We start from the raw sequence: 17,868 nt of genomic DNA, 5'->3' as shown, positions 1-17,868 counted from the left end.
GGCATGTCCCCCCGGGAGGAGGCCCCGGGGAAGACCCAGGACACGCTGGAGGGACTATGTCTCTCGGCTGGCCTGGGAACGCCTCGGTGTTCTTCCTGAGGAGCTGGCCGAGGTGTCTGGGGAAAGGGAAGTTTGGGCTTCCATGCTTAGACTGCTGCCTCCGCGACCCGGTCCCGGATAAGCGGAAGAAGACGAGACGAGACGAGATGGTTTGCTGGTGGAAAGTGCATTTATAAATAAAAAAACCACCTATTTTTGAAACCTATTTTTGCGATTTTGGACATCTTGTTTTACTCCTTGTACCCCTGACTTCCAACCGTATTGGCATCCTGCGAGTGAGGTGGCCACCTGGTCCCTCACATTTAGTGTCCTGAAGTGGTTTCAAATGCCAAGAGACACTGGAGTCAGAGGGGAAGCGGTATTTGACAAGGCAAGAGATGGCCTACCGCCGACTGATTAGAGATGACCTGAACAAGGATGCAGATCCAGCAGAGGACCATGAGGACACTGGAGCCATGGATCCAGGTGGGAGTCATACGCAGGAGTCAGAGCTGGCTGCTCTGCAACGGCTCCTGGAGCGGTCATTACAGAACCAGGAAAGGGAGGCCTTCAAACAAGAGCAGCGCTGGATGGGCATCCAGGTCCAGTTGAACCAGCTCCGCGATGACTTTGAAACAGAGAAGCGGGCACCATCACCAGCTGTGGCAGCAGCACCACCACCACCAGCTGTGGCAGCAGCACCGCCACCACTGGCGGCGGCAGCAGCAGCACCACCACCGGTGGCAGCAGCAATAGCAGTAGCACCAGTACCACCACCAGCGGCAGCGGTGGCAACACCACCATCAGGGGCAGCAGCGGCGGCAGCACCATCAGCGTCAGTGACACTACCACTCCAGTCATCCGGGGGAGTGGCATCGGCGGCAGCAGTACCTGAGTGGTCCAGGCGCGCCATCCCTAAACTGGAGGAAGGGGAGGACATTGAGCAATATCTTACGACATTTGAGTGGCTAGCATGGGCGTACCGTTGGCCAAGAGACGCATGGGCGGTGATTCTGGTCCCCCACCTTACAGGGAAAGCCAGGGCAGCATATGTGGCAATGGACCCTGACTGCACCATGAATTATGATTGGGTGAGAGAAGCCATCCTGCAAAAATATGAAATTAATGAGGAAACATACCTACACCTGTTCCGAGAGCCTGACATAAAGCCCGGTGAAACACCTAGAAAGCTCTACAACCGAATGAAAGATCTGTTCCATAAATGGATTAGACCGGCGATTAAGTCGGTTGAAGAAATCTGTGAGGAGATGATACTGGAACAGTATCTGCGCACCTTGGCCCCAGATATCAGAGTGTGGGTCAAGGAACGTCACCCAAAGAGTGGCCAGAGGGCGGCGGAATTGGTTGAGGACTGTGTTGCAGCTCGGCAGAGACACACCAGCTTTCGCCTGAACCATGACAGCAGACCAGCGGCCAGAGGTAGGTCCGATGGTTTTGGTCAGGGTGGTGGTCATCAGCCTAGCGGTCGCCCTAGAGATGGTACTCTCCCCATAAAGCCTAGTTATCCCATAGGTCCCGGAGCACCTACCCAGAGTTATCCCGTTGGTCCCAGAGCATCCACCTTGATAGTGTGTCATCACTGTAATAAGGGGGGACACATTATGCATGACTGTCCAGCCCGAAAACCCAAAGGAGCTAGTTATAGCTGTCTTCCACATCCAGAGGGGGAAACAGTGGGGGTCCTGGGGAGGTTGCAGACAGTGCAGGTTTTGGTTAATGGGAAGGAGGCCATGGCAGTGTTGGACACGGGGAGCAACCAGACACTAGTACAGCCACACCTGGTAGAGAGGCGAAACCTGTTACCTGGTAGTAAGGTCTCTATTGTTTGTGTTAATGGAGATGCCCATGATTACCCAGCAGCAGAGGTGTACCTTGAAGTTAATGGTCAGATTTATCAGTTGACAGTTGGGGTGGTAGAAAGGTTGAGTCACCCAGTGTTAATTGGTCAGGATGTGTTAGTGTTGCCAGAGCTCATACAGTCCAGTAGAGTGGTTAACATGGTAATAACCAGGTCCCAGAAAGTTACAGGAAGTGCAGAGCAAGATGTTGCTAACACATTACATGAGTTACCTTTTGCTAGCAGTGATGTGGAGTGTGTTAGTAGGGGTAGACTCAGAAAGTCCCGGCAACAGAGACGGCAGGACAGGCTAGAGGGCACTGTTAAAAGAATCAAAGAAATGCAGGTCACTCAGCCAGATGAAGACTGGGAGGAATTGATAACTGACATTAAACAGTTGCAGCGGGAGGATGGGTCACTTAAGAAGGCTTTTGAGAAAGTCATTGAGGAAGATGGGGTCAAGACAGGGGTTCCACCTACTTTAGCTGGGGAGGGGTATGTCCTAAGAGGGGGAATACTTTACCATCAGCCAGAGGGGGGCAGAGAAGAGCAGCTGGTAGTACCCACACAGCTATGTAGCAAGGTGTTAGCCATGGGGCACAGCATTGCCTGGGCAGGTCACCTTGGTCTCCAGAAAACATGCGCTCGCATTGTAGCAAGATTTTTTCTGGCCAGGGATGTACAAAGAGGTGCAGGAGTTTTGCCAAGCTTGCTCAGTGTGTCAGGTCACCAGTAAGCACAAAGCTAGCCTTTACCCCCTTCAGCCACTTCCTTGTATTGATGTACCATTCACACGCATAGCCATGGACATTGTAGGCCCACTAGAATGAACACAGACTGGTTTTAAATACATTCTAGTGGTGTGCGACTACGCAACCAGATACCCTGAGGCATTCCCACTTCGCAAGATATCTGCAAGACCCATTGTACAGGCTTTACTGCAGTTATTTTCCTGTGTAGGCATCCCGAAAGAGATAATAACTGATCAGGGCACAGCTTTCCTCTCCAAAAGCTTGAAGCAGGTTTATGGCATGTTAGGCATTAAGGGCATTAAGACTACCCCCTACCACCCTCAGACCGATGGCCTTGTTGAATGTTTTAACCAAACTTTGAAGAACATGTTAAGGAAGTTTGTTGTTGAGACCGAAAAGGACTGGGACCGTTGGCTGCCCTACCTCCTTTTTGCATATAGGGAGGTACCCCAGGTGTCTACTGGCTCCTTGCTGTTTGAACTGCTGTTTGGCTGGCCAGTGAAGGAGCCTCTGGACATGCTGAGGGAGGCCTGGGAGGGTCCTCAGACTGCAGATACTCAGTCAATTTTAGCACATGTCCTCAAGATGAGGGAGAAGATGGAGCAGATGATTGAGCTTGTGCGGACTAACATGGAGAAGTCCCAGACCAGGCAGAAGACCTGGTACGACCAGACGGGCAGGCAGAGGACTCTAGTGCCTGGGCAGAAAGTGCTGCTTCTTCTGCCCACGTCAGAGAGCAAGCTGTTGGCCAAGTGGCAAGGCCCGTACAGGGTTGTCCGGCAGATGGGTCCAGCGACATATGAGATTGAGCTACCAGGGAGGAGGAAGCCAAGGCAGACCTTGAACCTGCTGAAAGAATGGAAGGAGCCAACAGCTACCCCAGAATTACAGCTCAGGGTGCAGGCGGTGGTGCAGGAAGACGATAGACCGGAGCAGTTCCTCCCTAGTAGCCAACCAGCTATGGCCCTGGACGTGTCACACTTGGCCTCACAGCAGCAAGCAGAGCTGGCTAAGATTATCCCACCAGACCTGTTCCAGGAGGGGCCAGGTTTCACCACAGTGGTGGAGCACTCCGTCACTTTGAATGACACAACCCCGGTGCGACAGTGAATGTATCGTGTGCCAGAGTGTCTGCTGCCTTCCCTCAGGGCTGAGGTGGAGGATATGCTGGCACTGGGGGTGATTGAGAGATCAACCAGTGAGTGGAGTAACCCCGTGGTGCTGGTTCCCAAGAAAGACGGCTCATTGAGATTCTGCATTGACTTTCGGCGGATTAACGCCCAGTCAAAATTTGATGCATACCCCATGCCACATCTGGAGGATTTAATAGAGCGGCTGGGAAAGGCCACTTACATTACAACCCTGGACTTATGTAGGGGCTACTGGCAAGTTCCCTTGACAGAAGAGCCCAAGCCCTACACAACATTTCGTACTCCCCAAGGATTGTTCCATTTCAATGTTATGCCTTTTGGGCTGCAGGGGGCGCCAGCCACTTTCCAGAGGCTTATGGACATTGTGCTCTCAGGTACAGAGTCGTTTGCAGCAGCCTATTTGGACGACATTGTGGTCTATAGTGCCACCTGGAGAGACCACCTGGAACATCTGGAGGAGGTACTTCACAGGATTAAGCAGGCAGGCCTCACCATCCATCCCCAGAAGTGCGCCATTGCCAAGGAGGAGGTGCGCTACTTGGGGCATATGTTGGGCCGGGGAGTCATCCGGCCACAACAGGACAAGGTGGAGGCTGTGCAGAACTGCCCAAGACCTCGGACGAAGAAGGACGTCAGGTCATTCTTAGGCCTGGTGGGCTGGTACAGGAAGTTCATTCTGGATTTTGCCAGCCAGGCTGTTCCCCTCACTAACCTGACCTGGAAGGGCAGCAACCTTCAAGTGCAGTGGGGGGAGGAGCAGGAAAGGGCCTTTGTGGATTTAAAGGGGGCTCTGTGTAGGGGTCCAGTGCTGCAGAGTCCCAACTTCACCAAGCCTTTCACTGTACATACTGATGCCTTGGGTGTCGGTATTGGTGCAGTCCTTCTCCAGGGTGAGGGGGAGGACCGACGACCAGTGGCTTTTATTAGCCGCAAATTGTTTCCAAGAGAAACCAGGTACGCTGCAGTGGAGCGAGAGTGCCTGGCAGTGAAATATGCTCTTGATTCCTTCAGGTATTATCTGCTTGGTGGGCACTTCACGCTTGAGACTGATCATTGCACCTTGCAATGGCTTGGGCGCATGAAAGACACAAACGCAAGGATTACTCGCTGGTTTTGGCATTGCAGCCATACCAGTTCACAGTGAAGTACCGTGCTGGCAAGTACAACACTGTGGCTGATTTCCTGTCCCGTCACCCGTGTGGGTGACTCCAGAGGTGGAGGGCCTGTCTCTCCACCCCTGGCTCCGAGACTGCAGAAGGGGGGGGAAATGTGAGAAGGTAGCTCTGCCCTTCTCACGAGTGTAGTGTTTTATAGATTTTATGGTGTTTATATATGAATTATGGACATTTGTGGACTTTTTCCTTCTTTGATTAACTGTGTGTATTATGATAGCACCGCGAGACAAGGAGGGGCTACGAGAGACATTGAGCGCCTGCACGCATGCATACACACGCACACTACACATATGCTACCCACATACACACAGCTTTTAAAGTTTGCCTACACTATTTGCAGCATGAAAGTTGTCTCCAGTTGACCTACAGCCCTCAGGTATGTGTTCCCAAACTCATTGTTTGTCATGTTGCATTACCCCCATCATTAAAAACAATTAGCGCTTGTCGCGCTAACAAACAAACCAGCCATAACACAGATATCTACGTGCCAAGCATTTAGTCTAACATCTCCGGCATTAGGGTGAGGTACCCACTCTCATGCAACACTTTACACCCATATAGCCGTCTAAATCTCCGGTTCATTCATGTGCACAAACGCCATACTCGCCTCATGTTTCCTCCATGCTCTGTCACCATAGCTGTACTGCCAAACGGAAGTGCGCGCCGCATTGGTAGTATTTCTCCAATCATCGTGACTTTGGGTAAGGGGGGAAATGTTTGTGAAGGGGGTGTGAAAGTGCATGTTGTGTTTGTAGTCTTTTCTGGTGTGTCAAAATATGTATCACATTTGTAAATAGTGTTTATAATGTGTGTGGTTTATGTTTGGGTTATATGGTATTGTTTTGTATGTGTTAGATTTTGTTTAACTGAGTGTATTTACCTGTCAGTTAGAGTGGTATGGGCCAATCATCCTATTACTCAATGATTGGTCCAATTTTGAGGGAATGCATGGGTGTATTTAAACTCTGCTCATTTTGCAGTTGGGGGGGGGGGGGGGGTGTAGGGAGGAGCTGTTTACCGGAGAGAGCTGTGTAGTCTTGTCGCAAAGTGATTTTCAAGCCTAGTATTTTGATTTTGTGTTTAGTATTTTTGTATTGTTATTTTAAATACTTCCCAAGCTTTATTATTTTTGGACATTTTGGTTTGCTGGTGGAAAGTGCATTTATAAATAAAAAAAACCACCTATTTTTGAAACCTATTTTTGCAATTTTGGACATCTTGTTTTACTCCTTGTACCCCTGACTTCCAACCGTATCGGCATCCTGCGAGTGAGGTGGCCACCTGGTCCCCCCCGGTCTGTTCCTCTGAGTTACATGTCAATCCTGAGATCGAAATCCTGAACCTCTTCTGCTCCTCAGACCTGCCTGATCCATCCTGATGTCCTACGTCTGGCTGGAGTCTCATCTCATCGCTCCTGTGGAGGACGGCCCCATATGGACAGTTGAAAGTCACACTTGGAAGAAGCTCTGGACACTTACAGTAATGCTTTTATGGCTGAGGACTGCAGTTGTCATGAACAGTTTTGCAGTCAAGTTTCCATCAATGAAGAGTTATAACATCAACAAAACTGACTTCATGTTAAAACTATTAATGTTATAGTCATGTTGTCTGTTATCACCCAAATGAGGATGGGTTCCCTTTTGAGTCTGGTTCCTCTCAAGGTTTCTTCCTCATGTTGTCTGAGGGAGTTTTTCCTTGCCACCGTCGCCACAGGCTTGCTCATTGGGGATAGATTAGGGATAAAATTAGCTCCTGTTTAAAGTCAATCAAATTCTGGAAAGCTGCTTTGCAACAATGTCTATTGTTAAAAGTGCTATAAAAAATAAACTTGACTTGACTGAGCCTTTGGTGTATGCTCCTTTGATACCCAATCATGATGCCAATTAACCTGCTTATTGTGGAATCTTCCAAAATGGTGTTACTTGAATATCCTATAAACTTTTCAGTCTTATTTTGCCTCTGTTCCAACTTTTTTTTTTGAGTTTGTTGTAGCCATCAAATTTGAATGTTATAGATCTTTACAAAATACAATTAAGTTGGTCAGTAAAACTATTGAAAATCTTTTCTTTGTACTTTTGTCATTGAAATAAAGATTCGCGTAAATTAACAAATCACAGATTTTTGTTTTTATTGCATTTTGGAAAATATGACAACTTTTCTGGAAATGAGGTTAGTAAACTTAAAAAGCAAAATGGACAACACTGACAGCAGTTATAGCAGTTTGACCCCTGAAAATGGCATTTCTCTGTGAATGAGGTCTTGCCTACATTCAAGTATTAATGTTTAATAATACTTTTGTTTTTCTTTGCCTTGTCCAATTTCCCAGTACATTTTCTTCCATTAGGAGTTTTGCTCAGTATCCTTATAGTATTATTCCAGATGTCTAATACACCAAAGACCCAAATAGAAAAGTTTTCCATTCAAATCTTAAAAAAAATAAAGCACAGATATATCATCACAGTTAAGACAGATGTTAAGACAATTTCAGTGATAAAGGCATCAATTTGTTTCAGTTATCACTCAGACCAGCATTGAAATGATATAGCATACCAGGTCAAAGTCTTTCAGAGGATTTCTGATGTGAAGCTGAAGAAGATTTCCAAATATAGGTAGGGGCTGCGGACCGGGGGGGGAGTTCTTGGGCTTCTGGATCCTGACTAAAAGGATGAAGAGGTAGACACAAAACCCTACACATATTAACGAGCCCAACATGATAACCATCGTACTGCTGCTCTGCAGACTGCTGCTACATTAAGTTCTTTCAATAAATCAAAATGTGACTCCTGTCAATTATTTACAGAGTGTTTTAGTATGGGATTGTAGCCTATTCTGTCTACTGTAATATGAAATGGTTGAAGTTAATAAATTACTTTGACACACTCTTACCTTAAATTAACTTAATACTTAGAAAGTGAGAAAACTTTTATTTGTTACATACCCAGGGGGAAAAAAAATTGGTGGCTCAGTGTTTAAGGTGCTGTTCTACTGATTAAAGGTTACCCTTTGGGCCATGAAGAAAGCTAGGATGTGCAAAGAGAAGAATATTCCTGGATTGTAATGTACTGTAAATGTGACAAATAAAGGCTTTTTAGCTTTAAACTTCTTTCTACTTGTACTCAACAGAACAATGATGCATTTTGTGTGGAAAGTAAGAAAGATCTACTCATATTTTTGTTTCAAATTAATAACTGTAGACTACATGGGTGTATAAAGCAGGAAAAGTAACACAACTGACTGACCTGAGAACATAACTCCTGAACTATTTTCACTCCTCACATATGAGGAGAAACATTTTTAAAACAAACATATTTGCTTAAATCTATCTTTGTACTTCATGTCAATCTAAAATTGAAGTAAGTTGTTCTACCTCTACCTGAAAGATGAGGGCAGCTGAACTGAACAGATAGGGAGGTCTTTGATGCCACCTATCACCAACTCACAAAGCTTTCCTGGCACAAATCCAGACTTACAAATACAAGCATAGCCTTAAAGCTCAGGTTTATAGATAATATGGGAAGCCTAGTTCCGTTAAACTTGAAACAAAATACTGTTATGAAATACCGGGGGGAGACAACCTGTGTCTGTTAATATTAGTCTTGATGGAATTCAGCATTTTAGCAAGCGAAATGATCAAATATCTCACTGCATTAAGGCAAGTCAAGTTTATTTGTATTGCGCTTTTAACAATAAACATTGTCACAAAGCAGTTTTACAGAATTTGAACGACTTAAAATAAGAGCTAATTTTATCCCTAATCTATCCCCAGTGAGCAAGCCTGTGGCGACGGTGGCAAGGAAAAACTCCCTCAGACGACATGAGGAAGAAACCTCGAGAGGAACCAGACTCAAAAGGGAACCCATCCTCATTTGGGCAACAACAGACAGCATGACTATAACATTAACAGTCCTAACATAAAGTCAGCTTCGTTGATGCTATAAACCCCCCACCGACGGAAACCCGAGCGCAAAACCGTTCACGACAACTGCAGTCCCCAGCCACAAAAGCACCACTGCAAGAGTCCAGAGAGTCCTCCAGGCGCGACTCCCAACTGTCCACATGGGGCCGCCGCCCTCCACAGGAGCGATGCGATGAGACTCCAACCAGACACAGGGCACCAAGATGGATCAGGCAGGTCCGAGGAACAGAAGAGGTCAGCATCTCGATCCCAGGACCAACATGTAACTCAGAGGGACAGATCTGGGGGGCATTATCACACTTTGTTCATTTATCTCAAACTGTATTTGGTGGACAGTGCAGTCTGCACGAGAATCTCCTTTGAAATCCCTGACGCAATGCTGGTACTGTATATGCTCAGAAAAACATCATTTAGAGCCCTATCCAAAATTATGGGTCTCTGGTGGTGAATGAGAGTGTAGGGGGGTAGGCTCTTCAAAAGGAAAAACACAGCAATGTTTACTGGACAGTGTACACTTGGTTTTGTGCAAATTACCATTTTTGAAAAATTGTACATGAATGCATATATCCATACTTAACCCATTGTGCTTAGTTTACACTACCGTTCAAAAGTTTGGGGTCACCCAGACAATTTTGTGTTTTCCATGAAAAGTCACACTTTTATTTCCCACCATAAGTTGTAAAATGAATAGAAAATATAGTCAAGACATTTTTCTGGCCATTTTGAGCATTTAATCGACCCCACAAACGTGATGCTCCAGAAACTCAATCTGCTCAAAGGAAGGTCAGTTTTATAGCTTCTCTAAAGAGCTCAACTGTTTTCAGCTGTGCTAACATGATTGTACAAGGGTTTTCTAATCATCCATTAGCCTTCTGAGGCAATGAGCAAACACATTGTACCATTAGAACACTGGAGTGAGAGTTGCTGGAAATGGGCCTCTATACACCTATGGAGATATTGCACCAAAAACCAGACATTTGCAGCTAGAATAGTCATTTACCACATTAGCAATGTATAGAGTGGATTTCTGATTAGTTTAAAGTGATCTTCATTGAAAAGAACAGTGCTTTTCTTTCAAAAATAAGGACATTTCAAAGTGACCCCAAACTTTTGAACGGTAGTGTAAGTTTCTCAGTGTTCTTGTGCAACATTTTCCCAATGACGAGGCAAAGAAGAGTGACCAGAGGGGCATGTGTTCCTGACATTGCAAAGCACTTTTTTTTCTCTCTCTCTCAGTAATCAAATGCAAAGATACCAAAAGGTAAGCAAACAGAAGGTTTGTGTTAGAGGGCTGTAATATTGCTGAAGGTAAAATGTTTCATAATAAACCACAGGCTCAATTCTGTTTAAAGTTAATGACGTGGTTAATGGCAAATCTTGGACATCATTGTCATGATGTGTGGTTTAGGGTTTCGAGGGAAGATGGAAACTCAGACTGCAGCGTGGATGAGCTTTGGAACAACTTTTTACTGTGGCGTGATGAAATGAAGCGGAACCTGAGCGACAAGGGAAACTGGATGTGTTTCACATATTAGTGACTTAACAAAAATCAAACATCTGTAGTTCAAGTAGGATACATTTGAAAATGTGCAATAAGATCAGACTACAGCTCCTGGATAATTCCTGCATCAGTTCATTTAAAATTTAAGTCCATTGAATCTAGTGGATTACTGAGATCGCCTGTAAATTAAGTGCAAAAATGAAACATCCTACATAACAAGAAATAACAAAACACAATACACACACACACAATGACCTCAAGGATCAGAGGAAATGTTAAAAGTTGGAGCTCATGATGAATGCAGAAATTATTAACCAAATACAGCAGGACTTTGATGCAGCTGACTGAGCGGTTATTGCCCTTAACCTGCGCTAAACCCACTCCCTGTTGACTGTTCCATATTATTTATTATGTCATTAGTATCTACTTCAGTAGTGCAATAATAACCAATGCAATACATACAGTGGTGTTTGAAAGTTTGTGAACCCTTTAGAATTTTCTATATTTCTGCATAAATATGTCCTAAAACAATCAGATTTTCACACAAGTCCTAAAAGTAGATAAAGAGAACCCAGTTAAACAAATGAGACAAAAATATTATACTTGGTCATTTATTTATTGAGGAAAATGATCCAATATTACATATCTGTGAGTGGCAAAAGTATGTGAACCTTTTCTTTCAGTATCTGGTGTGACCCCCTTCTGCAGCAATAACTGCAACTAAACATTTGCGGTAACTGTTGATCAGTCCTGCACACCGGCTTGGAGGAATTTTAGCCCATTCCTCCGTACAGAACAGCTTCAACTCTGGGATGTTGGTGGGTTTCCTCACATGAACTGCTCGCTTCAGGTCCTTCCACAACATTTCCATTGGATTAAGGTCAGGACTTTGACTTGGCCATTCCAAGACATTAACTTTATTCTTCTTTAACCATTCTTTGGTAGAACGACTTGTGTGCTTAGGGTCATTGTCTTGCTACATGACCCACCTTCTCTTGAGGTTTAGTTCATGGACAGATGTCCTGACATTTTCCTTTAGAATTCGCTGGTATAATTCAGAATTCATTGTTCCATCAATGATGGCAAGCCATCCTGGCCCAGATGCAGCAAAACAGGCCCAAACCATGATACTACCACCACCACGTTTCACAGATGGGATAAGGTTCTTATGCTGGAATGCAGTGCTTTTCCCTTTCTCCAAACATAATGCTTCTCATTTAAACCAAAAAGTTCTATTTTGGTCTCATTCGTCCACAAAATATTTTTCCAGTAGCCTTCTGGCTTGCCCACATGATCATCAGCAAACTGCAGATGAGCAGCAATGTTCTTTTTGGAGAGCAGTGGCTTTCTCTTTGCAACCCTGCCATGCACACCATTGTTGTTCACTGTTCTCTTGATGGTGGAATCATGAACATTGGCTAATGTGAGAGAGGCCTTCAGTTGCTTAGAAGTTACCCTGGGGTCCTTTGTGACCTCGCCGACTATTACCCGCCTTGGTCTTGGAACAATCTTTGTTGGTTGACCACTCCTGGGGAGGGTAACAATGGTCTTGAATTTCCTCCATTTGTACACAATCTGTCTGACTGTGGATTGGTGGAGTCCAAACTCATTAGAGATGGTTTTGTAACCTTTTCCAGCCTGGTGAGCATCAACAACGCTTTTTCTGAGGTCCTCAGAAATCTCCTTTGTTTGTGCCATAATGCACTTCCACAAACATGTTAAGATCAGACTTTGATAGATCCCTGTTCTTTAAATAAAACAGGGTGCCCACTCACACCTGATTGTCATCCCATTGATTGAAAACACCTGACTAATTTCACCTTCAAATTAACTGCTAATCCTAGAGGTTCACATACTTTTGCCACTCACAGATATGTAATACTGGATCATTTTCCTCAGTAAATAAATGACCAAGTATAATATTTTTGTCTCATTTGTTTAACTGGGTTCTCTTTTTCTACTTTTAGGACTTGTGTGAAAATGTGATGTTTTAGGTCATGTTTATGCAGAATAGGAAATTCTAAAGGTCACCAGCTAACCTAACCTGCATGTCTTTGGACTGCAGGGGAAACCGGAGCGCCCGGCGGAAACCCACGCGGCCCCGCGGAGAACATGCAAATTCCGCACAGAAAGGCCCTCGCCGGTCACGGGGCTCGAACCCAGACCTTCTTGCTGTGAGGCGACAGCGCTAACCACTACACCACCGTGCCGCCCCGGAACTTGTTCTTGATTCCCATTCTTGGCTGCAGGAGTGGAACCCAGTGTGGTCTTCTGCTGCTACATGCTTTTCTGCTCAGTGTGGTTGTAAAGAGCGATTATATGAGTTACTATATCCTTCCTGGCAGCTCAAACCAATCTGGCCCGAGTTTCCCAAAAGCATCACAGCACAAAGATGATTAAACGGTAGCACAAGCAGCACAATAAACATTCACTCTCCTAATGCAGATGCTCGTTGCGTGAAGAGGCTTTTGAGAAACCCACCCCGGCCATTTTCCTCTGACCTTTCTTAAGGTATTTGTTTCCACCCACAGAACTGTCACTCACTCAGTGTTTTTTGTTTTCCCCCCCACACCATTCTGTGTAAACTCTTGAGACTGTTGTGTGAGAACACACCGGATCATGTTAAAGTCACAAATCATGTCCCCCACCATACATTCTGATATTTGATGAACATTAGTAACTGAAGCTCTTGCCCTGTATCTGAGTGACAATTACCTGACTGGATAGCTACATAATCAGGGGTACAAGTGTTCCTTTTCAAGTGGATGAGTGCAAATCCTACCAACATGTTCTTGAAACGTTACGCTAATGAGAATCTCAGATGGAAGTATAGCTAAAATAGCAGCAAAGCAAAAAGGAGTCTTGAGTTCTTGAACATGAATGTCTTTGTTAGCAAACAGGAAAGTTGTTCGATATTGCGTGAAGAACCTCAGGCAGACGGACAAACTCTCTCCACGGTGGAGGAATAAACCGAGTAGTGTTTACGCTGTTCAGTGAAATGAAAGACTATTGAATTACAGCCATATAATCCTTGTGTTTAAAGAAACGTTCTGGTTTTATAACCTTTTCCTCAATGCTTGTGGGAAAACTCCTCTCAAAGGAATTGCAGATTAGCATCTTAAATTAAAAGACATCCCTGAAGAATTGGTAGCCACTTTATTTAAAAAATTCAAAAATTTTTAAAAAAGCTTAATATCTTGAGAATTTCAGTAATCCTGTTCTTTTCAACCTAATCTCCATCTACAAATGCAGAAGATAAGAGAAGAGCCAGAAACCAGAACCAGATCAATAAACACCAGTTTGCAGATCAATTGTTTAATGCAGCCAACTACAGAATGCATACGTACAGGAAATAAGTAGCAAGAACTAAAGGCAACTAGAAATAACTACAAAATACAACAAACACACGGACCAATACATTTACAAAACATTCAAAATCCTTACAAAATGGGCTGTATTGGTCCTCCTTTGTGTTCTGCAATTTGGATCTTTGTACAAACTGTAAAGATTCAAATTACCATCAAATTTCTGAATATTTCCACAATTTTACAAGTGCCAGGGAGAACCTCCTACCCACGGTCTTAAATCGGTGCAAAAACCAGTGAATCGAAAAAGCGCCACTGCACTCTAGGACAGCATGTGTCCCGAGCCCATCAGCTCTCCACACCAATGGATCTCCCTTTAAAACAAAAATCTGGAAAAGGGGAGGAAAAAAAAAAAAAAAAAACGGAAAAATTAAAAAAAAAGAAAAAAAAAAAAAGACAGCCTGTGTGTACGGCTTTCAAAAAAAATTGAAGGCAAGGAAAAAAAAAAAAAAAGGCGCACAAATTGTCGGGAGGGGGGGGGGAGGGAAGGAAAAAAAAAAACAAGCATGTGGTTCATGCTTATTGAGCTCAGCTTTGGCTAGCAAGAGGGGGAAGAAGAAAAAAAAAAATTTTACGCAAAATCTGCTCGTCCCTTATCTAAATATTTACAATGAAGTTCATTTATAGACTGTTTAACAGTCCCTCCTTTGCTAAATCACATCATCCCTAAATAGTTTAGCGTGGGCGAGCGGCAGTCCCTGTTAAAGGTAGTCCAGTGCTGGCTGAGATGAGATGAGAGGAGAGGAGAGGAGTGGAGTGGAGATGAGCAGGAAGTCAGTGGAGGGCTAAAGGGAAGACGGGAGAGGTGTTTCTCTCGCTGGGCTTAGGAAGGATGGTTCCTGCAGTCTAACTGGCACCCGTGCCCTCCATCACCTGCTGGGCCTGCTTCTGTCCCATACAGCACTGAGCCACAGACTGGAACAGCCTGCACCAAGACATCCACAGTCAAATGTTAAAAATGCAACACACACACACGGCAAATCTTCAAAGAGGAAGCAAACGACTCACTTCTCGATCTCCGGTGCACAGTGCACAAAGTCATGGCTCCAGAATTTAAAGGCAGGATTCTTGATCAGCTCGATGAAGGTGATGAGGAGTCCCCAGGGGTGTGGCCTGTTCACAATCAATCTCTCCAATAGAACCCTGTGCAACAAAACATGCCACAAGATGCTTACAAAGACCTTTAAAACGTGCAGAACGGGTTCTCATGAAATCCCGATTCCCTGCGTAATCAGTGGACAGAAGTAGTTTTCCTACCGAGTGATCTGCTCCTGAATGGCCTCTGCGTTGGCTTCGGCAAACAGGTAGAGCATGGTGCAGCTGAAGTAGTGTGTGTGGCTGTTCGGGTAACGCAGCTGATTGGCTATCGCGTTGAGGAACAGATAGCGGCCTGAGTGAGGGACAGAAGCAGAGGAGAAAAGAAAATGAGCGGGACAATGGACTAAACTAGCTACCAGGATACAAAATTTCAGGAGGCACTCTCTCCGCCCCCCCAAAATCATTCATTAGGATTGCACAATTGTTTGATAATTTCTGGTTTCAATTAATTCAAATCTGCTAAACTTAGATACGTTTTATTGACACGTTAACATGGTGAAATTATTGAAAAGTAACTCCAATTTGGCTAAATAGCTATAATAGTGTGATCTTGGAGTCCAGGGTAGAGCCCTGCACTCCCGCGGGAGTCCCGCGGGACTCGCAGGACCCGCCGCAAAGCAGTGCGGCGCGGGACAAATTTTGAAAGCTCATTGTGGGCGCGGGCGGGACCGGAAGTGCACATATGCGCGCGCGGGCGGGAGCGGGAGTGCACATATGCGCGCGCGGGCGGGAGCAGTGATAAGCTGCAATCCCGCTAACTAAAAACGTGTTCGAAATAAAATTTATAAATTATGTCTATCATATACAATTTGTGCTGGATATTTTATTTGGCATTAATAAAAACATTTTAAAATGCCTAAATTTGCAGAGAGAATGAGGAATGGCATCTTAAATTTGCCATTGATCACCCTAACGGGAAATCCTTTGATCACTCTAATGACTCGCAGTTCACACCCAGCTAGCAAGAGAACCATGAGTGAAGTGATTTACTGGTTGAGTAAGTCTACAACTCTAATCAGAGAGACAGGTTACACAGTGACAGTAGGCTTGAATCAATGCTATCCCAGAAATCCTTCCTGTAATATGCAAATTTGGCTGTCCAATCAGAGGCGGCCAAATTTGCATATTACAGGAAGGATTTCTGGGATAGCATTGAGTCAAGCCTACTGTCACTATGTAACCTGTCTCTCTGATCAGAGTTGTAGACTAACTCAAGCAGTAAATCAATTCACTTCTCTGACTAGCTCTGCTTTGCAAAAAAACACACCATTGGTACAAAGCAAACCCATTCACTTTTTTATGCTGATCAGAGAATTACAATGGTTTCTCATGTGATAAAAATGTGCGATTTGCGATTAAATATTTTAATCGCTTGACAGCACTAATTATTATTATTAGAGACACTACATGCTGAATTCAAAAACAAGGTAAATAATAAACGTGAACGTGAGCTGTAGATATTTATGCTCAAATCCACTCAAAGTAGGGGGCGGGGCACCATCACGCTGTGTCAAGACGAACTTTCCTGAGAAATAATGCGAACGTCTGCATCATGCGGGATTTGCGGGCGGGAGCGGGACAAAATATGGCAGGCGCGGGCGGGAGCGGGACTGAAAATCAATTTTTTTGTGGGCGCGGGCAGGAGCAGGACTGAAAATCATAATTCTTTGCGGGCGCAGGCGGGACTGCACAATGCAGGCGCGGGCGGGACTGAAAAATCCAACCCGCGCAGACCTCTAGTCCAGGGCTGCACGGTAATGGCTGTTATTCTATCCACATTCACTGGATATGAGCAATCACACACACTGATTGGCTACTCTACTACAAAGCCATCAACCCATATACCGTGAGTAGAGGAAAAACAAAATGGCGGCGCATTTTGCAGAACCAAACGAAGAGGGAATAAAAACTCCACTCGAAAACAAAACCCAAAAATGTCTCTTCAATACTTAAACAAAACGGCAAAAAGAATTTGGTCCACTTCAAATAGCTCCTGTTCCACACTCCAGCCCAGTCAGTGGCGGTAATGCACCTTTAAAGCCTAGGTCACAACCGGACGTACGATTTTTTGGCCGTGCGATTTTTGGCGTTTCCCAAATCGCTGCATTTTTTTTGTTCGTGGAGAAAGACGCACGTTGGCCGCAAGTTTGTCTTGCAACCTGAAAAAAACGTAAGCTCCCGTAGAGTTTGTTTGACATGACAAAGAACCTCTGCGGCCGGTCTACGGCTCGAAAATCAGCACGTCACACGCGCGCCCTCCGTGCGTTTCTTGCACGTAGACCGGCCGTAGGAGCACGTACGGCCAGTTGTGACCGAGGCTTAAGTTGGTTTACCGACCACCAAAAAACCCTAAAGAATAACAAGACCCCCCAAAAACACACTTTTGTTGCTTTTTTTGTATTTGAACACATCCTTTTTTTTCAAGCATTAGAGCATTTTTCACAAATTGCTACCATCATTTCGCCGGTTTTACATTCTAAGCAGAAATTATTTGACAAGTTTTTATTGATCAAATTTGCAAAAAATAAAAATGCTCAGTTTCTCAAAATCCAGCGAATGTGGATAGAAGAAGAAAAAAAAAATGTTATTCCACGCAATCTCATCAGACATGGCTTACAGACAAAGCCGTTAACTTGCTTTCTATTAAAACGCCACACAATCAGTGTTAGCTTGGCTTGGTACTAACATCTATGAGCCGTTATTGCCATACGCATGCGTCTCACCTTCAGTGTCCAGGTCCACTGCGAGGTTCTGGAAGATGTCCATGTGTGCCGAGTGGGTGATGGTGCTCATTGAGGGCGTGCTGCCCTTGTTGTGGATGTGGGCGATGGCCTGCGTGCCTACGTACAGCACCAGAGCGTTGATCAGCTGGATGTTGTAACGGTTTCCCGGCTCATTGGACACCTGATGCAAACACAATCGCGTTAACACACAGTGCTGCCGACACCATCAAAACAGCTGAAGAACTAACTTTAAATGCCACAATGGTCATAAGATATAGCGGAGCTGGAGT

The 17,868-nt window shown here is 44.9% G+C and overlaps 2 protein-coding genes across 5 annotated transcripts in view; both read right to left on the bottom strand.

The window, feature by feature from the left end:
* Positions 1-8,282, bottom strand: part of LOC132889943 (cytochrome P450 2D3-like) — a 31,188-nt gene extending 22,906 nt beyond the window's left edge. The window contains exons 1-2 of the mRNA XM_060926751.1: positions 8,252-8,282; positions 7,526-7,662 (exon numbers count right to left, since the gene is read on the bottom strand). Coding sequence (XP_060782734.1) covers positions 7,526-7,662; positions 8,252-8,282 — 168 coding nt within the window. The remainder of the gene's footprint in view (positions 1-7,525; positions 7,663-8,251) is intronic.
* Positions 8,283-13,691: 5,409 nt separating this feature from the next.
* The window catches only part of cnot1 (CCR4-NOT transcription complex, subunit 1), an 88,661-nt gene continuing 84,484 nt past the window's right edge, over positions 13,692-17,868 (bottom strand). For all 4 annotated transcript variants that reach the window (XM_060928363.1, XM_060928362.1, XM_060928364.1 and 1 more), the window contains 4 exons: positions 17,579-17,759; positions 15,015-15,147; positions 14,766-14,900; positions 13,692-14,682 (listed from right to left, as the gene is read on the bottom strand). In XM_060928363.1, the coding sequence (XP_060784346.1) occupies positions 14,604-14,682; positions 14,766-14,900; positions 15,015-15,147; positions 17,579-17,759 (528 nt within the window). In that variant the 3' untranslated portion in view covers positions 13,692-14,603. The remainder of the gene's footprint in view (positions 14,683-14,765; positions 14,901-15,014; positions 15,148-17,578; positions 17,760-17,868) is intronic.

This window comes from Neoarius graeffei, chromosome 8 (assembly GCF_027579695.1).
Source record: "Neoarius graeffei isolate fNeoGra1 chromosome 8, fNeoGra1.pri, whole genome shotgun sequence".
NCBI classification, from domain to species: Eukaryota; Metazoa; Chordata; class Actinopteri; order Siluriformes; family Ariidae; genus Neoarius; species Neoarius graeffei.
This window is presented reverse-complemented; position numbering and strand designations above follow the sequence as displayed.